Source organism: Eurosta solidaginis, chromosome X (assembly GCF_040869045.1).
Source record: "Eurosta solidaginis isolate ZX-2024a chromosome X, ASM4086904v1, whole genome shotgun sequence".
NCBI lineage: Eukaryota > Metazoa > Arthropoda > Insecta > Diptera > Tephritidae > Eurosta > Eurosta solidaginis.
This window is the reverse complement of record NC_090324.1, coordinates 103,767,585-103,795,305: the sequence shown is the minus strand read 5'-3', so window position 1 is coordinate 103,795,305 and position 27,721 is coordinate 103,767,585. Positions and strand designations below refer to the sequence as shown.

The window sequence follows — 27,721 nt, the reverse complement described above, 5'->3', positions numbered from 1 at the left end:
CTCGATCTGTATGAGCCAGATACCAAAAATTATACATTTAGGAGAACATTTATATTGAGTTATAACAATTTATAGATTTTACACAGAGGGGGAGAGAAGGAGGGAGGGGGAGGGGGACGGAGGGTGTCACTGCTTTTGTAAGCCCTCGACTTATTTGACGTATTGAGTTTGTAATATTGGTGAAGGTCAATAAAGGTAAAGTTATAATATGTAAAAATTATTAAAAAGTAATTTTTCGAAGGGGTCGTGGACCCCCACCCCCTTTCCATGTTCGAAAAAAATGTCGCTAGTAGACTATTGTCTGTGTCCCAAATTTCATCAAAATCCGTGTAGCCGTTCTGGCGTGTTTCAGTAACATAGACGAAAAAATATAATAATTTAATTATGCCTGTTCCTAGGGGGCGGGGACCTCCCCAATTTGAAAAAATATATAGCCTATATATCCTTCTATACTATTGGCTATATGGGTGCAAAATTTCGTCCAAATCCGTCCAACCGTTCTTGCGTGATTGAGTCACAAAGACAAACGTCTGGACATCCAAACATCCAAACTTTCCCATTTATAATATACTAGCCTTTACCCGTGGCCCCGTCCGCAAGGAGAAAATAAAATATATGTGCTATTCACGTTAGCCTGTTTATCAAGTTGTCTGTTTAAAAATTTTTTCTGTCAATGTATTTTATTTTTTAATACAGTAAAAAAAAGAACTAACTGAGCTGATGGGCACGCTTACATGAATAGTATAATACACTTTTTACGAATTAAAAAAAATACATTTTGTTTCTAAGTTAAATTAATTGATATGACAGGGGTGAAAGAATTACTACTTATAGAACAAAGGAGTGAAACTACAATTAGCTAAAACCAAAAAGAAGTTTTTAAATAAAAGCAGTGTTGCTTTTTCGGGTATTTAGTTGGTTAAAATATTAAAAAAATTTTAATTATAGTTGTAATAGTTCGTTACAGGATTCATTTAAAAATAGAACGAAAAAGCTGTGATATATTAAAGATAAAACATACCGAATTTTAATTACGAGTAATTTGCCGTAAATCCACGGCCATGTGTGCTGAATTACTGGTTTCGAAGAGACCTAAAATGATCCCGGAAGTGTCCCTAAATGACACCAAATAGTCACGAAATGATGACGACGGGATCCTGGACAAATCTCGAAAACTATCCAGAAATGATGCCGGAAGGGTCCCAAAATAATCCCGAAGTAGTCACGAAAAGTCCCGAAATGACCCTGACGGGATCCCGGACGGATCCCGAAAACCATCCAGATTTGATTCTTCAACGGTCCGCAAATGATCCCGATATAGTCCGAAAAAGTCCCGAAAAAACTCTGACGGGATCCCGGACAAATCCCGAAAATCGCCCAGAAATTATCCAGGAGGAGTCCCAAAATGATTCCGAAATAGTAGTCACGAAAAAGGCCCGAAATGACCCTGACGGGATCCCGAAAACCATCCAGAAATGACTCTGGAGGGATCCCCAAATGACCCCGGAAAAGTCCACAAACCATCCAGAATTGATCTCTGAAGGTTCCGCAAATGATCCCGAAATAGTCCCGAAAGTCACGAAAAACTCAGACCCATCCCGAAAATCATGAAGAAATTATCCTGGAAGGGTCCCAAAATTACCCCGAAATAACTCCGACGGGATCCCGGACAGATCCCGAAAATCATCCAGAACTGAGCTCTGAAACGTCCGCAAATAATCCAGAAATAGTCCGGAAAAAGTCCCGAAAAAACTCCGTCGGGATCTCGGACAGATCCCGAAAATCACCCAGAAATTTTGCCGGAGGGGTCCCAAAATGATTCCGAAATAGTCCCGAAAAAGTCCCGAAATGACCTTGAGGGGATCCCAGACCGATACCGAAAACCATCCAGAATTGATCTCTAAAGGGTCCGCAATTTATCCCAGATAAAGTCGCGAAAAAACTACGAAAATATCCCGAACAGATCCCGAAAATCATAGAGAAATTATCCCGGAAGGGTCCCAAAATGATCCCGAAATAGTCCCGAAAAGGCGCGAAATAACCCTGACGGGATCCCGGACGGATCCCGAAAACCACCCAGAAATGATCTTTAAGGGCAACTTACCCCGAAACAGTCGTGAAAGTCCCGAAATTACCCCGACGGGATCCCGAAAACCATCCAGAAATTATCCCTGAAGGATCCCCAAATGATCCAAGAACAGTCTCGAAATTCCCTGACATTTTCCCGAAAAAGTGAAAAAATAAACCCGACTGGATCTCGGACGGATCCCGAAAACGATCCAGAAATGATGCCGGAAGGGACCCCAAATGATCCCGAAAAATTCCCGAAATTCCCCCGATGGGATCCCGGACGGATCCCGGATCATCCAGAAATGATGCCGGTTGGTACCCCAAAATGATCCCGAAATAGGCCAGAAATGACCCCGTCGGGATCCCGGACGGATCCCCAAAAGTATACAGAAATGATGCTGGAAGGTGAAATGATCCCCTTAAAGAAAGATGAAAAATGAAATGATCCCCTTATAGTTCCGAAATGATCCTGACGGGATTCCCGACGGATCCCGGAAACTATCCAGAAATGATGCCGGAAAGGTTCCCAAGTTATCCCCACATAGTCCCGAAATTACCCTGACGGTATCCCGGACGGATCACGAAAACCATCCGGAAATGATGGCGAAAGGGTCCCCAAATGATCCCGCATTAGTCGCGTGTTCCGAAATGACCCTGACGGGATCCACGAAGGATCCCGGAAACTATCCAGAAATGATACCGGAAAGGTTCCCAAGTTATCCCCAAATAGTCCCGAAATTACCCTGACGGTATCCCGGACGGATACCGAAAACCATCTAGAAAAGTGGCCGGAGGATACCCCAAATGATCCCGAAAAAGTCCTGAAATGATCCAGACGGGATCCCGGACGAATCCCGAAAACTATCCATCTAGGTACCCCAAATGATCCCGAAATAGTCCCGAAATGACCCCGCCGGGATCACGGGCGGATCCCGAAAAAGTCCTGAAATGACCCCGACGGGATCCCGTACGGATCCCGAAAATCATCCAGAAATGATGAAGGTAGGTACCCAAATGATCCCGAAATAGTCCCGAAATGATCCCGGACGGATCCCGAAAACCAACCAGAAATGATGCCGGTAGGTACCCCAAATGGTCCCGATATGACCCCGTCGGGATCCCGAACGGATCCCTAAAACTATCCAGAAATGATGCCAGAAAGGTCCCCAAATAACCCCCTAATAGTCCCGAAATTACGCGGACGGAATCCCGGACGGATCCGGAAACTATCCAGAAATGATGCCGGAGGAGACCCCAAATGATCCCGCTAAAGTCCCAAAATGACCCCGACAGGATCCCGGACGGATCCCGTAAACCATCCAGAAATGATGCCGGTAGGTACCCCAAATGGTCCCGATATGACCCCGTCGGGATCCCGAACGGATCCCTAAAACTATCCAGAAATGGTGCCGAAAGGGTCCCCAAATGATCCTGTATTAGTCGAGAAAAAGTTCCGAAATGACTCCGACGGGATCCCGGACGGATCCCGAAAACCATCTAGAAATGATGCCGGAAGAGACCCCAAATGATCCCGCAAAGGTCCCAAAATGACCCCGACAGGATCTCGGACGGATCCCGAAAACCATCCAGAAATGATGCCGGAGGAGACCCCAAATGATCCTGCTAAAATCCCAAAATAACCCGACAGGGTCCCGGACGGATCCCGTAAACCATCCAGAAATGATGCCGGAAGAGACCCCAAATGATCTCGCAAAAGTCCCAAAATGACCCCGACAGGATCCCGGACGGATCTCGTAAACCATCCAGAAATGATGCCGGAAGAGACCCCAAATGATTCCGCAAAAGTCCCAAAATGACCCCGACAGGATCCCGGACGGATCCCGAAAACCATCCAGAAATGATGCCGGGAGATACCCCAAATGATCCCGCAAAAGTCCCAAAATGACCCCGGCAGGATCCCGGACGGATCTCCTAAACCATCCAGAAATGATGCCGGAAGAGGCCCCAAATGATCCCGCAAATGTCCCAAAATGACCCCGACAGGATCCCGGACGGATCCCGAAAACCATCCAGAAATGATGCCGGGAGAGACCCCAAATGATCCCGCAAAAGTCCCAAAATGACCCCGACAGGATCCCGGACGGATCCCGTAAACCATCCAGAAATGATGCCGGAAGAAAACCGAAATGATCCCGCAAAAGGCCCAAAATTACCCCGACAGGTTCCCGGACGGATCCCGTAAACCATCCAGAAATGATGCCGGAAGAGACCCCAAATGATCCCGCAAAATTCCCAAAATGACCCCGACAGGATCCCGGACGGATCCCGAACGCCATCCAGAAATGATGCCGGAAGAGACCCCAAATGATCCGGAAAAAGTCCCAAAATGACCCCGACAGGATCCCGGACGGATCCCGAAAACCATCCAGAAATGATGCCGGAATGGACCCCAAATGGTCCCGAAATGACACCGACAGGATCCCGGACGGATCCCGTAAACCATCCAGAAATGATGCCGGAAGAGACCCCAAATGATCCCGAAAAAGTCCCAAAATGACCCCGACAGGATCCCGGACGGATCCCGTAAACCATCCAGAAATGATGCCGGAAGAGACCCCAAATGATCCCGCAAAAGTCCCAAAATGACCCCGACAGGATCCCGGGCGGATCCCGTAAACCATCCAGAAATGATGCCGGAGGAGACCCCAAATGATCCCGCAAAAGTCTCAAAATGACCCCGACAGGATCCCGGACGGATCCCGAACACCATCCAGAAATGATGCTGGAAGAGACCCCAAATGATCCCGCAAAAGTCCCAAAATGACCCCGACAGGATCCCGGACGGATCCCGTAAACCATCCAGAAATGATGCCGGAAGAGCCCCAAATGATCCCCCAAAAGTCCCAAAATGACGCCGACGGGATCCCGGACGGATCCCGTAAACCATCCAGAAATGATGCCGAAAGGTTCCCCAAATCATCCTGTATTAGTCGAGAAAAAGTTCCTAAATGACCCCGACGGGATCCCGGATGGATCCCGAAAACCATCTAGAAATGATGCCGGAAGGTACCCCAAATGATGCCGTAATAGTCCCGAAATGACATCGACGGGATCCCGGACGGATCCCGAAAACCATCCAGAAATGATGCTGGAAGAGACCCCAAATGATCCCGCAAAAGTCCCAAAATGACCCCGACAGGATCCCGGACGGATCCCGTAAACCATCCAGAAAAGATGCCGGAAGAGACCCCAAATGATCCCGCAAAAGTCCCAAAATGACGCCGACAGGATCCCGGACGGATCCCGAAAACCATCCAGAAATGATGCCGGTATGGACCCCAAATGGTCCCTAAATGTCACCGACGGGATCCCGGACGGATACCGAAAACCATCCAGAAATGATGCCGGCAGGTACCCCAAATTATCCCGAAATAGTCCCGAAATGACCCTGACGGGATCGCGGACGGATTCCGAAAACCATCCAGAAATTATGCCGGAGGAGACCCCAAATGATCCCGCTAAAGTCCCAAAATGACCCCGACAGGGTCCCGGACGGATCCCGTAAATCATCCAGAAATGATGCCGGAAGAGACCCCAAATGATCCCGCAAAAGTCCCAAAATGACCCCGACAGGATCCCGGACGGATCCCGTAAACCATCCAGAAATGATGTCGGAAGAGACCCCAAATGATCCCGCAAAAGTCCCAAAATGACCCCGACAGGATCCCGGACGGATCCCGAAAACCATCCAGAAATGATGCCGGGAGAGACCCCAAATGATCCCGCAAAAGCCCCAAAATGACCCCGACAGGATCCCGGACGGATCCCGTAAGCCATCCTGAAATGATGCCGGAGGAGACCCCAAATGATCCCGCTAAAGTCCCAAAATGACCCCGACAGGGTCCCGGACGGATCCCGTAAACCATCCAGAAATGATGCCGGAAGAGACCCCAAATGATCCCGCAAAAGTCCCAAAATGACCCCGACAGGATCCCGGACGGATCCCGTAAACCATCCAGAAATGATGCCGGAAGAGACCCCAAGTGATCCCGCAAAAGTCCCAAAATGACCCCGACAGGATCCCGGACGGATCCCGTAAACCATCCAGAAATGATGCCGGAGGAGACCCCAAATGATGCCGCAAAAGTCTCAAAATGACCCCGACAGGATCACGGACGGATCCCGAACACCATCCAGAAATGATGCTGGAAGAGACCCCAAATGATCCCGCAAAAGTGCCAAAATGACCCCGACAGGATCCCGGACGGATCCCGTAAACCATCCAGAAATGATGCCGGAAGAGACCCCAAATGATCCCGCAAAAGTCCCAAAATGACGCCGACGGGATCCCGGACGGATCCCGTAAACCATCCAGAAATGATGCCGAAAGGTTCCCCAAATCATCCTGTATTAGTCGAGAAAAAGTTCCGAAATGACCCCGACGGGATCCCGGATGGATCCCGAAAACCATCTAGAAATGATGCCGGAAGGTACCCCAAATGATGCCGTAATAGTCCCGAAATGACATCGACGGGATCCCGGACGGATCCCGAAAACCATCCAGAAATGATGCCGGAAGAGACCCCAAATGATCCCGCAAAAGTCCCAAAATAACCCCGACAGGATCTCGGACGGATCCCGAAAACCATCCAGAAATGATGCCGGAATGGACCCCAAATGGTCCCGAAATGACACCGACGAGATCCCGGACGGATCCCGAAAACCATCCAGAAATGATGCCGGAAGAGACCCCAAATGATCCCGCAAAAGTCCCAAAATGAACCCGACAGGATCCCGGACGGATCCCGAAAACCATCCAGAAATGATGCCGGAATGGACCCCAAATGGTCCCGAAATGACACCGACGGGATCCCGGACGGATCCCGTAAACCATCCAGAAATGATGCCGGAAGATACCCCTAATGATCCCGAAATAGCCCCGAAATTGTCCCGACGGGATCCCGGACGGATCCCTAAAACGTCCCGAAATTACCCCGGCGTAATCCCGGACCGATCCCGAAAACCATCCATAAATGATCCCGGAGGGTCTCGATATGACCCTTACGGGATTACAAATAAGGTGAAGCTAATTATAAAACCATGTTAATAAGGCAGCAGGCGCATTGGAGCGAATAAAAAGTTACATAGAAACATACAGGTAAAGCTAATAAAAGCGTGCTAATAAAAACAATTGATGGAGGGCGGATTGCGGGAGTAGAGGAGAGGACCACTGATCGTTCCTCCAAAATTGTCTAGATCTCGTTCTGTATGTACCAGATACCAAAAACTATTGATTTAGGAGAAAATTTATATTGAGTTATAACAATTTATAGATTTTACACCAGAGGGGAGATAAAGGGAGGGGGGGGGGGCGGAGGATGTCACTGCTTACTTTGTAAGCCCTCGACTTATTTGACCCCTTGAGTCTGTGATATTGGTGAAGGCCAGTAAACGTAAAGTTATAATGTGTAAAAATTATTGAAAAATAATTTCTCGAAGGGGTCGTGGGACCCCCACCCCTCTTTCCATGCTCGAAAAAAATTTCGCTAGTAGACTACTGTCTGTGTCCCAAATTTCATCAAAATCCGTGTAGCCATTCTGGCGTGATTCAGTCGCAAAGACGAAAAAATATAATAATTAAATTATAACTGTTCCTAGGGGGCGGGTACCACGCCCCTTTTCAAAAATATATAGTTAGTAGATCCTTCTAGACTATTGGCTATATGTGTCCAAAATTTCATCCAAATCGGTCCAGCCGTTCTTGCGTGATTGAGTCACAAAGACAAACGTCTGGACAAACATCCAAACATCCAAACATCCAAACATCTTCACATCCAAACTTTGCCATTTATAATATATATTAGATATTAGATTAGAATTAGATTAGATATTAGATTTATTTTAGACTACCATAATAGTTAGATGGTACTGAAAGTTTTCATATGTGTATATGTGTTTACGTTGACCAATGTTTTTGTTGTTCTTTTAATGATTTTATGGTTTCTATACAAAAATGCAATAGCGTAAGTGTTTTGTGTTAATTTTACTTATTTAACTTTAATTTTATAAGTGTTAATTTGTTGCTAATTTTTAATTTTTCTGTTTGTTGCAGGGATTTTTTAAAATAAATACTCGCCTGAAGATGCTAACAAAGATTAGCGAAACGTTGGGAAGATAGTGAAATAACTTAGTTTTATTTACATACTCGACATAGATCAGTAAAGCCTATTATCATAAATTTCAGTTAAAAAGAACTGATCGGAATATACAATTAGTTCCGCATTTAACTTAAACCGGCTTTTTGATAATGGTGTAATAAGAGATGTTTTCTGCAGATGGTGGTAAAAGAGAAGTATGTGTTTACTGTCCAGAATCACTTACTCCAACAAGCAGCTGTTAACTACATAAAATTTCAATACATTTTAACTGTCATACATTTTAACTGTCAGCAATTGCGTCCTGGCCTTCCACAACCTAGGCGTAGTCACCCGTCACATACCCCCAGAGTGGCGGCGTCTCCCCTTATGCACTTCAGAATTCTGCAGTTAAACTGTAATGGACTAACTGGGAAGATTACGGAGATAGTCGATTTCATGAAGCGGCACAACATCCGCATTGCTGCGGTTCAAGAGACTTAACTCACAGCAAGATCTGCATTGCAGACCTGCTCTGGGTATAATGTCCACAGGAAAGACCGCGAGAGCGGTAATGGAGGCGGCCTCGCGTTTATCATACACCACTCTGTGCAATATTATATATTTGATCCTGGCATCGACCGCAGGGACAATGTCTTAGAACGTCAAGGCCTATCTGTCCGGTTAGGCGATGCAAACCTAGAAATCATCAACATCTACATCCCTCCTGCCACCTGTTGCCCCTGTGGATACCGCCCTAATATCAGAGCCTTACTCACTGGCAACAATCGCATTATCTTAGGCGATTTCAATGCCCATCACGATCTATGGCACTCAAACTTGCGGGCGGACAGTAGGGGTGAGATGTTGGCGGATCAAATAGAAGAAACGACGTTCTGCACAATAAACGGAGACGCCCCCACACGTATGGCAGGAAGCTGTCACAGTTCGCCAGATATCTCAATCGTGAGCGCAGAACTCGTAAACTGCGTCAACTGGCAGCCGATGGTAACATTGGCATCCGACCAGCTGCCTATACTTATTTCGCTCGAGCGTACCGCCGACTTCATCGTCACCGAAAAACGCACTTTCATAAACTTCAAAAAAGGAAAGTGGGAAGAATATAAATCTTTTACAGACAACCGCTTTGCTGCCCTCCCTATCCCGAATGATGCCCGCCAAGGGGAGCGTGCCTTCCGTAAGGTCATTGAATCCGCCTCGGCACGTTTCATTCTCGCCGGGAGAATTCCTGAAATCCGGCCCCACTTCCCGGCGGAGGCCTCAAACTTAGCGACAGAACGTGACCTTATAAGACAGCTTGATCCAGGCGACCCCCAAATAAGGGATATAAACCAACGCGTCAGATTGCTTGTGAACGAACACAAGCGGGCGAAATGGGAGGAGCACCTAAGAGGTTGTAACCTCTCTACCGGTGTGGGTAAACTTTGGTCCACCGTAAAGTCCCTATCGAATCCGACTAAGCACAAAGACAAAGTTTCCATCACCTTTGGCGGCAAAGTGCTGTCGGAGGCGCAAAAATGCGCGAGCGCTTTCTGCCGACAATATATAACGCATCCTACGGTCGACAAAGACAGACGGAGAGCCAATAGACACGCACATAAACACAAATTCAGCGCGTCACCAATCACCATCACCGCTAAAGAGGTTGAGGACGCCATTGGTCGCGCTAAACCATCCAAAGCAGTGGGCCCAGACGGCATAGCCATGCCGATGCTTAAAAGCCTAGGGAAAGAGGGTTTCAAATATTTAGCGCATGTCTTCAACCTGTCTCTTTCTACCTTTGTCATACCCGAGAAATGGAAAATGGCCAAGGTGGTCCCGCTACTAAAGCCTGGGAAACCAGCTAACATAGGAGAGTCGTATCGTCCGATATCTCTCCTATCGCCAGTAGCAAAGATGCTTGAAGTCATTTTGCTCCCTTATTTCCAAGCAAACAAATTTGCAGCTAGCCTCTCATCAGCATGGCTTCAGAAAACTCCATAGCACTACCACCGCGCTAAATGCCATTAGCACCCAGATAAATTGCGGTTTAAATCAATACCCCCACCATAGAATAGTACTCGTAGCGCTAGATCTATCAAAAGCTTTTGATACGGTCAACCATGGCTCGTTACTGCAAGACCTGAAGGGTCTACGCTTCCCTCATGTCTTAAGAGGTGGACCGCAAATTATCTTGGTGGTCGGCAGGCATCAGTGCAACTTAGAAACGAAACATAAAAACCAAGGAGAATTAAACAAGGGGTGCCACAGGGTGGTGTCCTATCCCCACTTTTGTTTAATTGCTACATATCTAAGCTACCTTCACCACCGGAAGGAGTCACAATCGTTTCCTACGCCGATGACTGCACAATAATGGCCACAGGCCCAGGCCCAAATATCGATGAGCTATGCAATAAAATAAACGGCTACTTCCCTGATCTCTCGAGTTTTTTCGCCTCGCGAAACCTGGCATTATCACCGACTAAATCTTCCGCGACCTTATTTACAACATGGACGTCCCAAGAGTCGACCATTTTGAAAATCCACGTCGATGGCACTACGCTACTGACTGTCCTACACCCCAAAATCTTGGGTGTGACGTTTGATCAGGATGTACATTTTGGTGAGCAGGCAGCCGCAGTTGTTCCGAGAATTCAGAGCCGTTACAAAATCCTCAAATCCCTCGCTGGCAGTACCTGGGGAAAAGATAAAGAAACGCTCATGACTACATACAAAGCAATTAGCCAGCCGATTACATGCTACGCGTCACCCATATGGTCGCCAAGCCTAAAAATCACCCACTGGAAGCAACTACAGGCTTGCCAAAATACTGCTCTCAGAATCGCCACGGGCTGTCCTCTTATGTCCCCAGAACACCATCTGCATAATGAGGCGAGAATACTTCCCATCAGGGAGAGAAATGAGATGCTGACCAAACAGTTCCTGTTGAATACCCAGAAACCTGAGCATCCCAACAGACATCTGATTGATGAACCAGCACCGCCTAGGGGCTTAAGGAGTCATCTCCGTAGGCATTTTGAGGAAATACGGCACCTGAGAACCCAGCCGTATGAAGCGAGAAAACGCAAGCAGGTCCTTGTGAACTCCATAAGCAGGCGTCGGACCTTTATGCCGGGAATTGCCCGGTGAATCCAGTACTTAAAGAAAAGTATCCAAAACTCGCAGAAGAGGAACGCATACTCCCCAGGAAAACGTGCGTCACTCTTGCTAAACTTCGTTCTGGATACTGTAACAGGTTAAACTCTTACCTATCCAGAATCAACCCCGACATACAAAATGTATGCCCCACTTGCAATGTATCCCCACATGACACCAACCACATATTTAATTGTAATGTGGAACCAACGCCTCTAACACTCCTTTCCTCATGGGGTGGACCATGTTGAAACGGCAAGTTTCCTTGGACTCCCGTTAGAGGATATTGATGACAATTTGTGATCGGTCGCGGCTGTTAGGTGGGGCGAAGCATTGCTACAACAACAACAGAGCTTTTTCCTTCTAGTGTGAAATTGTGGTGGATGTAGTTGCCAGCTTTTACAGCATCGTCCACGATATATTCGTATTGAAGATGGTCGAAATCAGATTATATCCAAGCCTACTTTCAAGAGTGGGAAAAAAGAACAATACTATAACAAATTCTGCTGAAGTGGTGAAATTTGATTAGTGGATAAAAAAAGTTGCGATGTATAATATAATATTTAATACAATTTTGTAAAATTGGTGTGGCGCCGCCCACATTAGGCATAAGAAAATTTAAAAGTTTTGCAAACCATTAATCAAAAGCAGTTGATATCACTTTGCAATAAGGTGGAAATATGATCCTTGGTATTATATATAGATCCGATCAAAGCCGGATAAAGACCACGCCTACTTTGATGAAATGGAGCTTACATTTTGAATCTTAACATAATTTCCAATATATACATGTATGGTACGTAGCAATACTTCCGGTAGGGATAGATTTATAAAAAGCTTTTGATACGTCAGCCTCGGCACGTTATTGCAAGACTTGTAAGGTCCCTTCTTCCTCCTAGTCTCAAATGGTGGACCGCAAATTATCTGTCTAGTCGGCAGACATCGGTGCAATTCAGGAACGTAGCATTTAAGCCCATAAGAATAAAACAGCGTGGTGGTATATCGCCGCTTTTGCTTAATTTCTACATATCGAAACTCCCTTCGCCACCAGAAGGAGTTAAAATTGTTCCCTACGCCGATTACTGCACGAAAATGGCTACAGGTCCCAGTCCACCCATCGATGAGCTACTTAGTAAAATAAACAACTATCTCACTGAAATCATTGGGGACCTTCCTTACAATATGGGCATGGCAAATGTCGACCATACTCGACATCTACGTCAATGGCATTACGCTACCGACTGTCTTACACCCAAAAATACTGGGTGTGTCGTTCGTTCCGGATTTACATTTTGGCGAACATTGAACCGCAATTGCTCCTAGAATCCAGAGCCGTAACAAAATTCTCAAATATTTTTCCGGCAACAGTTTGGGTAAAGATAAAGAGACGATATGGTCGCCGAGCCTATAGGCTACTCATTTGAAGAAAATACGGGTCCGTCAAAACATCGCTCTCAGAACCGACACGGTCTGTCTGCTTATGTCCCCAGAGCACCACCTACATAGAGAGGCGAGAGTACTCCCCATTAGGGAGAAATGAAATGCTGAAAAACAGTTTCTGTTGAATATACAGAAACCTGGGCATCCCAACATACACCTTATTAAAAAGGCCCCGCCTCCCAGGGTCTTAAGAAGTCATCTCCGTGAGCATTATGAAGTTATATACCACCTGATATCTCAGCCGTATGTGGAATAAGAACACAAAAAGTTCCTCAGTGATATCCACAAAAAGGCGTTGGATCGACTCGGACCGTTATTAGAGTTAAACACCCTGAACTCGCAGTAGAGGAGAGTAACCTCCCTATGGTGACGAGCGTCACCTAGCTCAACTTAAATCTGCATACTGTAACAGTTTAAACTCGTACCTATCCAGAATCGACCCCGACTTACCTAATGTGTGTCCTTCTTACGACGTATCCCCACATGACGCCGACCATCTTTTCAATTGAAATCTTGCAACACTTTCTCTGTGGTCACACTTCTTGAAACTGCAGGGTTCCTTGGACTCCTGTTAGTAGTAGATATGGCAGTGGAAAGTACATAAGTTCTATTTGGTAAATCTCTCCACAAAACGTCTGATGCCATAAAGAAAATACTTGACGCGATTTACCTACTAGGAGATTTAAACCCAGCTTCTCTTCCAATTTACGTCGTGCTACATATTTGATGGCGATTCCGAACGGCATTTGCAAGGCAGATGAATCTTTCCTGGGAAACTATTCATGGGAGAAGTACACTCGGAGTGCTTGCCAAACCACTGCTAAGAGGCGACCCCGTTTAGAAAAACCTTGTCCTAACTGAAAATTTGTTTAATAACATAAGTCGATCAAAAATCTTTTAAATCATTGAATGTTCGTGAGGTTTCTCTTTAAATGTATCCTTAAGATATATGTAAGAGGACACAAATGGGTATATAATGTTCGGTTTCCCCCATTTCTATTAAATTCAAAACATACGATCTCATTTAAAAAAAAAAAAGTTCTTTTACTTTTGGTAAAACTTCCGAAGTACTCACTTGTATCGAGTATACTCGATACCTTGTACTGAGTAAGCGTACTAGCATCGATAATTTGATCCGACTATTTTATATGAATACCGGTATCGATACTATTTCTAAAACTTCTATCACTACACATAAGGGACGACTAAAAAACATTTACGATTATGTTGAATATGTATCGCTTTAAAAAAGTTCGTTTTCGTTTAGATACACTTAGGTGGAAATTTGATGTTCAATATATTTTAATTTATTCTCTTTCATGATGGCACTGCGATGATAACATTCAAATTAAAATGCGAAACATTGACCTTTCGTCATATATTCAAAGCTGCAAGACGGCAGGAGGTTATTAAAATCACTGAGCAACTTATTGAAGCTATTAATAGTGGAGACTTTGACGGATACACGTAAGTTCTAAAATATTTAAATTTTAACATTATGTATTTTATATAAGTCTGTCTCGCAAAACAAAAAAAAAACAAAAAAACTGTTCTGAGTAGATTTCCGATTGATTCTGGAGTTCCTCAAAAGGAGAAAAAGATCTGGGTTTTTAGATAAAATAAAAAATGTTTGAAGTTTGCGTATAACAACTTCGCGCAGCATAAGAAATGTCGAAAAAAGGCAAATAAAAAAATTCCCTGCGAAACTTTTCAATAGTTCTATAGTTCCTGAAAAGGAGAAAATTTTTTTTAAAATTACGCCAAATAAGTGCAGATTTCAAAAAGTGGAAAAATTTTAAAAAGAAAAAAAGTCTTTGGAAAATTGGTAAAAGAGTTCTACAAAATGACGCTCAATATGTACATTTTTCAAAAGTCGAATGAAATCTGCGTCGTGCTCCTTTTAATTTTTCCGAAAAATTGGAGGGATGGGACCTTTATGTTTTATGGCGACTCCGAACCTTCGGTGTGGTAGGTGGAGTCCACTACCACCACACTACGTCGGCCGCCACATCCAGGAAGACAATTTTATTACTGTGCTGTTTTTCTGCATAGAATTTTCTTCTGGTAATAAATTCTCAAATTATTTTCTTTTTTACGTCGAATATGTCATCTACATAGTATTACTGTGCTGTTTTTCTGCAAAGAATTTTCTTCTGGTAATAAGTTCTCAAATTTTTTTCTTTTTTACGTCGAATATGTGTTTTTATTTAATATCTGTTCCTGTGCTACGATAGGATATCATTCAGTGTATAATCCTGTACTATGCCCAAATTTAGAATTCAAAGAAAGCAATATAAATATGACTATATTACAATACGTATCATAGGGCTGCATTTAAAGAGAAATATCACGAGTATTAAATAATATAAACGCTGGAGTACACTGCCTATTCATAAGCGAATATCGTCTTCCGTACGCAGCTATAAAACGTTACTGTAATTGAAATAATGTTCTTACTACATCCTGTTAAGTTTTGTTGCTTTGAAGTTCGACCCTACCCTCACTAAGGTAGGAACCTTTTCAATGCTGTGAGAACTTTTCCGAAATCCATAGCGCCCGATTTTTTGACATAGGGTCTTGCATCTGTAACCAAGAACTTAGGGGGTAGAATCCAGGGTGTTGTGCGGACCATGCTTATTGGATGATTTGTAGTCTGTGGATATATGCGGCTGTATTCGAACGGAGTCTTCCCGATACGGGGCTACCTCGGAAAGTACTGATTAACATAGTAAGGGGCGCTGACTGTGGCAGACGGTTCTCTTACCCATAATTCATATTGGACCGCTGAGCCCGCCTTGTCAGGCAGGTGGTCAAACGACCAAAATGAACGACTCAAGATCATATTTCAATAATGATAGTGGGATAATGGTGTCGCAAGCCAACGAACACAAAAGCGCTATGAGAGATGCGTCGGACTTGGGGAGCAAAATTGGGGGGTGGTACAATAATGAGAAAGTGATAGCGTGCGACAACATCGCGCGAATTTCGTCGTAGTTGCGGCAAGCGGATTTTTTAAAAAATGCCAAAGGCAACGGCTTAATTAGAAATAACAACCGAGAACTAGACTTTAACTCGAGAGACTTCAAAACCAAACTGAATTCTTTTCTTTATTCCAAATTAAAAGAAAGCGTAAATGTACAATGGCGAAAATACTTACTACAAATTAGCCTGAATTGTTTATTTAAAACAATGGTGAAAATGCTGAATACTAATTAACCCGAATTGTTTACTTAAATTTTGCAATGACTATAATTTTGAATTGGGCCGGAAGTTACTTTTATTTATTTTGTTATGCTTAATATGAATTTGTCGATATCGTCTTGTGCTGAGTCTGCACTTACATAAGTTGACGATTTATTGATAATTGGGGGGTTATTGGCATTGTACATAACTACTCCCCCTTTTAGATTAGGATTCTCCTGAATTCTACTATTTAGTTGTAATATTACTCGTTTATGCTTAATCATTGAAATTACGAAACTTGATATTATTAAAAAAGTTATTAGTGCAATACATACGTATGAAATTTTACTATGGTAATATAAGTTTACAATACTACTAAAATTTGATTTATTTATTTTTATTACATCGCTTAGCTTAATTTTTTGTGTAAAGTTATGTCTTTTTCATATTGATAGTAAACAATTTTTTCTTCGAAGATGTTATGTATTTACCAACAGTTGGCAGCCCTCTTTTTCCTACTGTCATTATTATTATATATATATATATACTCTTCCCTTTTTTCATATAGTGATATAATTACAACTTCTATAGCTATGATGTAAAATTCCTCATACAAATAAATTGAAGTTTTTATTATATAGTATAACCTAAAATCAAGCGCGTGCATTTATTCCTTTATAGGACATAACAATAGAAATGGCGACGAGTAGTAAAATCGGAAAATAATAATTTAGATAGACGGTCCAAAAATTTTACTAAACGTGCACGAACATAACCTCAAAATAAAATGGAGGCTCAAATTCAACAATTGCTACAGGCAATAACCGCCATGACGACAACGATGCAGCAGCAGCAACAGCAAATTGCGGCAAATCATCAAACGAGCAGTACCAACGTAAACATCATGTCAAGTTTCGAAGCATTCGATCCAAAAATAGAATCATTTAAAACATATAAAGAGCGTCTGGATAATCATTTCCATATTAAAAGAGTTGTTGAAGACATGAGTCAAATATACATATGCATACACGTACAATATTAACATATATAATCCTTACATCTTAATACTTACCTTAAATTTGTAATATATACCTACCCTTTTTAATTATATATAGACATTTCAGAAATACTTACCCTTATTTGAAATACTTACCATTCAGAAATATTTACATTGTATAAAATCACATACTCATACTCATACTCATATTTTACATTCACCCTGTATCGATTTAGTAAGCTACCGTTTGCCTAAAATATGCAGATTTAAGAAATGCATACATATTTTCCTATTTACCTATTTATACACTTACCGTTTTTCTCTCTCCTTAAGTTAAAAAGTAAGCGGTCCAACTGAATGCATTGCATTACAAGCGCCTCTAATTTATTATACGAAAAAGTGTTAAACTAAATAATTAAATAATAAATATTAAAGTTTATAATTTTATACCTATACAAAATCGAAAGTTGTCGCGCCTTTTTATTTACTAAAGTGAAGTGCTTCCCTTGTGCGTCTACTCCCTATAGTGCGTTCTATACTTGAGTGGAGTGCTCATCCCCTCTACCATTCCCTGGTGCACCCTTACCTATCTTAATTACTGCAATTTTTATACATGGTCCTTTTGGAGCCATAAAAGTGAGCTAGTGACCTACAAAATACTCAAAATTTAAATAAACTTAATATTAAAAACAAATCGGTTTTCGCGACGCGCTATCAACAAAAAATTGTGCAAAATAAATTTAAAACAAATATAAACCTCAAAAGACAAAAAAAGTGCAGTGCAAAACATTTACAAGTACGCTAAATTTCTAAAAAAATTTAATTATATTATTTAATTATCACTAGCAGTATACCTGCGCCCCAAAGTGAAGAATATATGTACATACGTACACATAGTACACCACAAAAAGTGCACAGTAGGCAGTACCCAAAAAATTGGTTTTTTTTGAAATAAATCACTTGTTATAAAAAAGGATATAAAATATACGAAATTTGGCGAAAAACGAAAATAAGAGCTAAAAAGAAAAAGAAACACCTAAGAGTCTATATAAAATTGTGCAAGAATACAAAAAACCTGGAAAATAAAAGAAGAAAAGTTAGAAAAGACGTGATCCACTACCCTGAAAACAGAAGTTAATTAAAAAGAATTGAAAATAGAAAAAGGGTAGGGTGCTTGAAAAGTAAAAACCTGAAAACTAAAGTTTATAAAAAATATAAAAAGCGAACAAAAATAAACAGTTTAGTTAAAGAAATAAATATCTTAAGTGCAATAAGAAGTGTGCATACAAACATACATACATATTCGTATACATAAAAAGTGTACAGTAGGGAGAACCAAAAAAAAAAAAAAAATATCATATCAAAATTTCTCATCGAAAAAACAAAAACCGAAAAGAAAATTTAAATTAAGCTAAAAAATACTGTGAGAATATAACAGATATAATAAAGTGCCATTAAGAAAAAAAAGTATTTGTGAAGAAAATTACTTACCGGAAAAAGTTCACTTACCTGAAAAAGAAAATCACTTACCTCAAGAAAGTGTCACTTACCTGAAAAAGAAAATAATATTTACGCCCTGGAAAACCCATTTTCGAAAAAAAAAAAATCCAAAAAAATTATAAAAAAGGATAAGTGCTGGTTTTAAGTGCTTTAAGGCACATAAGAGTGTTCCTTAAATCCATAGATATTTATTTCATAGCACGAGCAGTAGACCTGCAACAGTGGTACAAAACAGTTTCAAAAGAAGACAACGTGAGCCAGCCAACGTGAGTCCCAGCAACAGAAGCAACAGAAAGGTAACGGGTTCATCGGCTAAAAGGATATCACGGTACAGTACATTCAAAACATTTTAGAATTGAAACCAGCGGTAAGTGCGCATATATTACGTATGTAAGTCTCATAGCGGCTCCAATCTACGGTAAATTCGAAATACATAATCTCTAAATATAAATCTCGAGAAACTTGGAAATTAGTCCGCTACTCAAACATACATACGTAATACACTTATAGCACAATATTCTCAAATCCCATCACGTATATACCCCACGGCGTATTAACTCTTCATACCCACTGGCACATTCCCGTTATCAATTGCTGTCTCACGGGCATAAGAGCACTGTATTGAGTCTCTCGTTCTCAATCCCAACAAATGAACAAAATATAACCGCAAAATTCCCAAATTCGAGTCTCCCACTTGTGCCAGTTTATATATTAAACATATATATATATATATATATATATAAATCTAACCCCAATCCGTTAACTGCACTTAGACGCGCTAAGGCAGTACAGAAACAAGTACAACAAAACACCTTCACTAGGGTGTATTAACAAAACCCCAGCAACGCGTATAATTGCGCAGACTTTAACTAAGTAATATTTAAAAATATTTGCACAACTGAAAAATATTTCGCGTACTTAATTTTTCCACACAAAAAAAAAACAACAACGACCCACCCTAATATAAACAAAATACTGGCACACAATTAAATACATATAAATAAGATCCAGCTTTTTGCTCATTTTCTCATCTCGCTGTAAATTCCCGTTCCTGTGTACAAGCATTAGACTGTGTCACAAGAATTTATAAGCCGGAAAATAGTTAAGACCAAAATTATATTTCAAACATAGTAGAATTAAAGTGTCCTATCAATTAATATACTACTACCTCACTAAGCACTGCTTAACATTTAACCAAGCAATACATTTAGAACCCTTCTCATTTGGTATCCCATATTATAATATTTTAATTAACACCTGTTTACCCTGAACAAAACCAATATGAGCAAAAAAGCAAATGACACTCTTGATGTACGTCAACCCGACACAAGTCTTCATTTTCGAAAGCAATAGACTAGAGGCCTTTTACTCAAAGTGGTCAGCAACCCTGATAGCTGACCAAACTGAGTCACTTCTCAAGGTAAAAACACAACAGCTCGAAAGATTGTGGGAATCACTCCTAGATTCCTACAGAAATGTATCTCTTTCTCCATCCCATCAGGAGTCCACCGATTCGATAGAGCAAAAATACCAAAAGTGCTCTGAAAGCTATGAAATTTGCATGTCACAAATTATGGACGCCATACAACTACTGCGACCCTCACCTCAAATATCTCAGCCCTTAAATCCCCCAAATACTTCTAACTCATCACAAGTATACCTCAAAGTACCACCCTGCGATACTGAAATATTCCACGGCGGATACGAAGACTGGCCGGCATTCAGGGATATGTTTACGGCAGTTTACGGCAATCACCCCAAACTCACTCAAGCTCAAAAACTATATCACCTACGGCAGAAAACGAGAGGCCAAGCAGGTCAGTTAGTGAAGCAATACCCTCTCACAGACAACAGTTTTCAGTTAGCATGGGACGCCCTCAAAGCTCGGTACGAAAACCGAAGAATATTTGTTGACAACCAACTGAAAACCCTCTTTAGTCTTCAGCAAATTTTCTCAGAAAATGGTGAGCAAATTCAAAAGCTGCAAACCACCATAAATAATTGTTTGTGTACCCTGGAAGCACAAGGTATCCCAACCTCTAATTGGGACCCCATTCTTGTGTATATTTGCTCCTCAAAGCTGCCCAGTGAAACCCTGTCCCTATGGGAGCAATCTCTTACTTCTCGGAAAGAGTTGCCACTGTGGTAAGATATGGACAAATTTTTGACTTCCAGATACGAAGTAGTAGAGAGACTCCACAATTCTCTACCAAACTTCACACCCAGGTCCACAAACCAAAACTCAATCCACAACTCCACGTTCTCAAATAAAAACAGAACAAATAATTTTCACTCTAATAATCATCACTCAAAACCACCACAGCAAGTCTCTTGCAAGCTGTGTAACTCAAGCCACTCAATGATGTTTTGCGTGAAATTCAAAGAGCTTACGGTAGCAGAACGCCTCAAATTTGTAAAAGAAAACAATTATTGCGAGAATTGCTTGTCATACTCACATCTCAAGCGTGATTGTCAGAGCAAGTTTTCATGCGTTTATTGCCAAAAACGACATCACTCTCTCCTCCATTGTCAACAACATCAGAACGCATCTCGGGCAACAGGCCTCAGACCCCAAAATACACTAGCCCAAACCACAATCCCATATCAAATAAATGATGAACAAGCATCGATATCAAGGCAAGCAGTGACTGAAGCAGCGGCGCAGAAACACCAGGACTCAACAACCCACACGGTCTCGTCACATTTCTCCAGTAGCTGTGAAACAACACTACTCCCAACGGCACTAGTCCCCATTCACCACGCCGGGGAGTACCACAAAATTCGCGCACTTATTGACCAAGGCTCTCAGAAAACATTTTTGGCAACCCGAATCCAAAAAATGTTAGGCCTCCCAAGAAAAAATGCAAGATATGAAATCTCAGGAATGGGAGGCACAGTGGTGCAAAAAGCAAACAAAATCTGCGAGGTAACTCTTTGCTCCTCAGACTTAAGCAAAGAGATTAGCACCAACGCAATTTTGCTCCCACAACTCACTCATTTTCTTCCCAATAAGAAAATCTCAAAAGTCAGCTTAGAGGCATTCCAATCTCTCCAGCTCGCAGATCCTAACTGTCTCCATCCCTCAAAAATAGACATGGTTATAGGGAGCGATATAATTCCCCAAATACTGCTCGATGGTCTGCAACGAAATCCGCAAGAAACCCTTATAGCTCAAAACACAATATTTGGATGGGTTCTCAGCGGATTAGTAAAGGAACTAGTCTCCACCTACTCTACACAAGCCAGTGAATCAACAGAACCGGACATCAGCACTCTACTCAAACGGTTCTGGGAACAGGAAGAGATCCACACAACTCTGTCCAGATCACCGGAGGACCAATTTTGTGAGGCCCTCTACACATCTACAACTACAAGAAGAGAAGATGGACGTTACGTCGTAAAACTTCCCTTTAAACCCAATTTCCCCCACTCATTGGCACTAGGGCACTCCCGCCCATCAGCGCAGCAACAATACATCAGTGTAGAAAGGAGTCTGGAAAAAAAGCCCGAATTATGTGAAAAGTACTCAGAAGTACTCACAGAGTACCTCCAAATGGACCACATGCAGCCCGCTCCAAACACAGAGGTAATCAGAAATGGTAAATATTTCTCATTTTACCTCCCTCATCACGCTGTTCTCAAACCCGACAGCAAAACCACAAAGGTTCGCGTGGTATTTAATGCATCAAAGACATCGCACTCAGGAAACTCTCTGAATGATGTTTTATACCCAGGCCCGATTCTCCAAAACGACTTGACGTCAATAATTCTCAATTGGCGCCTCTACAAGTTCGTGTTCAATGGCGATATCGAAAAAATGTATCGCCAAATTCTCGTCAAGGAAGAGGATCAAGACTTTCAGAGAATTCTCTTTCGGAAAGCTCCTCACCAGCCACTCCAAGACTTTAAGTTGAAAACCGTCACTTTCGGTGTAAACTGCGCTCCATATCTCGCAATCCGTACACTCCACCAACTCGCTCAGGATTGCGAAGAAACTCACCCGCTCGCTAAAGACACCATTCTTCGAGAAACTTACGTAGATGACGTCCTCTCAGGCGGGCATAATATACAGTCCACTCTCGCTTCCATGAATCAAACTATCGAAGCTTTAAAATCGGCTGGCTTTCCACTCAAAAAAATCACTGCAAACAGAGCAGAAATCCTCAATTCGATTCCAGCCTCTGATGTCTTAGATGCGGAATTTCTTAAATTCCATGACACCAGCTCCACTAAAACTCTGGGCATAAGATGGAATGCTCTAACTGACTCCTTTTCGTACTCTTACGACCCAATACCGGACTCTACGTCACACACAAAACGGCAAATACTCTCGGCCGTAGCTAAGCTGTTTGATCCCGCAGGATGGCTTTCGCCAATAATGATCCAAGCCAAAATTCTCCTCCAACAGCTATGGTTAGAAGGTACCGACTGGGATGAACAGGTCAAACCCGCAGCTGTTCATAAGTGGAACACTTTCCGGGAAAGTCTCCCAGCCATAAGCAATATACGTATTCCACGATGGGTGCAATTCGCCCCAAATAAATGCATCCAAATACACGGTTTCTCAGATGCCTCAGAAAAAGCATATGCAGCATGCGTCTATATCAGAGTACAACATGATGAAAACTCCTTCTCATCTCAGCTTTTCGTGGCTAAAACCAAAGTCGCTCCTCTACAGACGATTAGCTTACCACGATTAGAACTCTGTGGCGCAGTACTGTTATCAAAATTAGTAGCAAACACTCAATCCCAATTAAATCTGCCACCACACGAACTGACACTCTGGTCAGACTCCGCCATCGTGTTGGCTTGGCTAGAAAAACCCCCACATACATGGAAAACCTACGTGGCAAACAGAATCACCGTGATTCTACAGAACGTTAGTAACGCATCTTGGCGCCACGTACCCAGTGCTGACAACCCCGCCGATTTAGGAACCCGAGGATGCAAGCCGCAAGACTTAGCTGACTCTTCGTTATGGTGGAATGGACCCCAATGGCTCTCTAAACCGAGCTTGTTCTGGCCAAGATATGTCCCTTCTACCTCAACCCTTCCGGAGAAGAAACTCGTCGAAGCCTGGCATGCTGTCGATCACGCCGATATACTGGAACGATTCTCATCATATCCGCGCGCGTTAAAAGTTGTGGCCTTCATGTACGGGTTTATCCGCCAAACCCAGAAACAACCAATTTCCAGTTCCCTAGTTCTCACGCAAGAAGAACTATATTTCGCAAAAATTAAACTTATAATGGGCACGCAACGCCATCATTTTCCGGCCGAAATCACCCAATTAGAAGCAGCAAAGCCTATCAGCAAGAAAAGTTCATTGTTGACCCTCAATCCCGTGCTAGATGAAGCTGGCCTCCTGCGAGTTAAGGGTCGTTTAGCTAATGCCGACATCAGCGAGAATGAATGGTATCCGATAATTATACCAGATAACTCCAAGTTCTGCTCACTGCTACTAGACTTTCTCCACAAAGTATTGCTTCATGCTGAGGTGCAACTGATGATTCGCATGATACAAGCGCAATACCATATTCCCCGCATCAAGCAGAAAGTAAAGAAATTCATATTCCAATGCAAGACGTGCACGATATACAAACAACAAATGCGTTCACAAATAATGGCCCCTCTACCCCCCGAACGTGCCACTTACTCAGTGCCATTTCACGTAACAGGAGTTGATTTCGCTGGCCCATTTATGGTGAAAACGTCCCTCTTACGACGAGCTTCTCACACGAAAGCGTACGTTTGCGTATTCGTCTGCTTCTCCACTAAAGCAGTCCACCTCGAATCATGCACAAATTTGACAACTGAAGCCTTCAGAGCCGCCTTCACCCGCTTCGTAGGGCGACGCGGATTACCCCACAAAATAATGTCTGACAACGGAAAGACGTTTGTTGGCGCACAACGAGCGATCCAGAGGGAGATAGCCCTATTCCTCAAAGAAGCAGCTGTTGATATTGCACAAAGGTATGCGGTACAGGGCCTCTCTTGGCAATTCATACCGCCGTATGCCCCACACATGGGCGGCCTATGGGAAGCCGCAGTAAAAAGCTTCAAAAGCCATTTCACAAAAGTAGCTGGAAATCAAAAGTTTACATTTGAGGAATTCACCACTCTCCTCATTCGAATCGAAGCAGTGCTTAATTCTCGCCCTCTTTCTCCCATGTCACATGATCCAAGCGACTTATTAGCCCTAACTCCTGGACATTTTCTTCGAGGAGCCCCCTTAACTTCCTCACCCGAACCGAATGCCGAAAACGTATCCCCTACTACGAAATGGCAAAGATTAAAGGTTCTGCATCACCAGTTCAGCTCACGTTGGAAGAGCGAGTACCTACAAACCTTGCATAAAAGATATAAATGGAAACATCCACAAATAAATATTCGCGAAGGAGATATGGTCGTTATTAAAGACGACCTTCACCCCCCCCCCCCCCCCCCCCCCCCCCCAATGAATGGCGTTTGGGCCGAGTTATCAAACTCCATGCGGGCGCCGATCAACGGGTTCGTGTGGTAGATGTCCGCACCCAAGCAGGTATAGTCACGCGAAACATTACTAAACTCTGCCTCCTCCCATCTCAGGAACTGCCGCCATAGCAACTCTCTACATCAGCGGAGAATCTTCAACAAAGTCGACGGAACCTCAGAGGATCTCGATGAGCGTCTACATCCCTCAGCTCCGCAGGCCGGCCGCCATGTTGAAGACATGAGTCAAATATACATATGCATACACGTACAATATTAACATATATAATCCTTACATCTTAATACTTACCTTAAATTTGTAATATATACCTACCCTTTTTAATTATATATAGACATTTCAGAAATACTTACCCTTATTTGAAATACTTACCATTCAGAAATATTTACATTGTATAAAATCACATACTCATACTCATACTCATATTTTACATTCACCCTGTATCGATTTAGTAAGCTACCGTTTGCCTAAAATATGCAGATTTAAGAAATGCATACATATTTTCCTATTTACCTATTTATACACTTACCGTTTTTCTCTCTCCTTAAGTTAAAAAGTAAGCGGTCCAACTGAATGCATTGGACCGCTTTTAAGTTAGTTGTTCGCCATCAGCCTAACTATACAAGCGCCTCTAATTTATTATACGAAAAAGTGTTAAACTAAATAATTAAATAATAAATATTAAAGTTTATAATTTTATACCTATACAAAATCGAAAGTTGTCGCGCCTTTTTATTTACTAAAGTGAAGTGCTTCCCTTGTGCGTCTACTCCCTATAGTGCGTTCTATACTTGAGTGGAGTGCTCATCCCCTCTACCATTCCCTGGTGCACCCTTACCTATCTTAATTACTGCAATTTTTATACAAGAGTTGTTGAGGACAAAGAGATGTGTGCAAAACTACTATTACAATACATCGGACCAGCAGCGTATTCCCGTTTAGCAACGTTGGCTTCACCCAAAAATATAAATTTGCTGAAATATGATGAAATAGTGGCATTACTGGAAAAACACTTTTGTCCCGAAAAGAACATTTTAGTAGAGCAACACAAATTTCTTTGTGAAATCCAAAATAGCGAACAGTCGTTGGCAGAATTTTTAATTGCCTTACAGAAAAGAGCAATGGAGTGTGGATTTATATGTGAATGTGGGAAGTCTATCTCAGATATTTTCTAAGAGCCCAACTAATCAGAGGTATACGCGATGGGCATATTCGAGAACAGCTGCTACAGAATCCGAAAGCATCATTCAAGCAAATAGTTGAAAAAGCAACAACTTTGGAAGCTGCTAAAATAAATAATAACGTGATCGCAAACAAGGCAACCGGTTCAACAAGCGATGTTCAGCAAATCCGTCAACATGTTAGTAATCATAACTATCGTCGTAGTAGAAATCGTAATGGAAGTTTCTCTAGAAATAGAAATTCAAAGTCATCGACAAGAGTTAATTACAGCGAATTAGGCATAGAAGGATTGTGTCTAAGATGCGGCCGTAATAATCATTTATCAAAAGAATGCAATGTAGAGAAAGGCATGTATATGGCAAAACTGGTCATGTCAAAAAGGTCTGCATTCAAGATAGAATAAAGCAAAAGAAATCGAAAATTGCAACCAATAACACCACTACATCAAATGCTATTGAATCGTTCACAACAGAAGAGGAATATTATGGTGTGAATCAAGTTATCGACATTTATGAACATAGCACTGCAAAAATATCACGTATGGACGCAGAACAATTTTTATACAGATGTGTTAATTAATGGAAGAAAACAAAACTTCGAAGTCGACTCAGGTGCCGGCTACACGTTAATGCCGGAAAATCAATTTATGAAATTAAATATCAAAACACCGCTAAGGAAAACAAATATTGCCTTCCGCGTTTATACAGATGATGTTTTTGTGCCAATAGGAGTCGTTACTGTGGATGTAGAGTACAAAAATAGGAAATCAAAAGAAAATTTGTACATTGTATCGAAACGTACCGCATTACTGGGACGTGTATGGATACGCCATTTGAAAATTAATCTACATGAAATTGACGAAGACAGTTCTAAAAACGACATTAGCCACAACAACATAAATTCTATATCAGAAATCGAACAGCAATTTTCAGAAATTTGCTGGATGCATTCCAGATTTGGTTTGTAGTTTAAAACTACGCCAGGGTGCAAAGCCAATGTTCTTAAAAGAAAGGCCAGTGCCTTTTGCCATACGCGAAAAAGTAGAACGTGAACTGGATAATTTAGAACGAGACGGCATAATTACAAAAATGAATACTGGCAATTGGGGTTAACCTTTGGTGGTAATTCCAAAACCTGATGGTAATGTACGACTATGCGTCGACTATAAAGTAGCTCTTAACCCTCAGTTGGAAACCGCTCATTATCCAATCAAAAGAGTCGATGAAATTTTTAACAGTTTAAAGAATTCTAAATATTTTTGCAAGTTAGACTTATACAAAGCATATCTGCATGTACGAGTTAATGATGACAGCAAAGAAGTGCAAACTATTTCAACGCACCGAGGTACGTACCAAATGAATCGATTATCTTTTGGAATTAAAACTGCTCCGAGTGAGTTTAACCGTATTTTAGATCAAATATTACAAGGCCTCGAAGGTACAGTCTCTTATTTTGACGATATAATTATACATGGTGCAACGTTGATAGAATGTGAAGAACATCTGATCAAATGCTTTGAAAGATTCAATAAATATCAACTGCACGTCAACAAAAGAAAATTTGAATATTTTAAAGAAAAAATTAAATACCTTGGATATATAGTAAGTC

General features: G+C 42.1%; 1 protein-coding gene across 10 annotated transcripts in view; it reads left to right on the top strand.

The window, feature by feature from the left end:
• CaMKII (Calcium/calmodulin-dependent protein kinase II) overlaps positions 1-27,721 on the top strand; it is a 3,892,153-nt gene that overhangs the window by 3,194,580 nt on the left and 669,852 nt on the right. For all 10 annotated transcript variants that reach the window (XM_067758430.1, XM_067758431.1, XM_067758435.1 and 7 more), the window contains one exon: positions 14,150-14,228. In XM_067758430.1, coding sequence (XP_067614531.1) covers positions 14,150-14,228 — 79 coding nt within the window. The remainder of the gene's footprint in view (positions 1-14,149; positions 14,229-27,721) is intronic.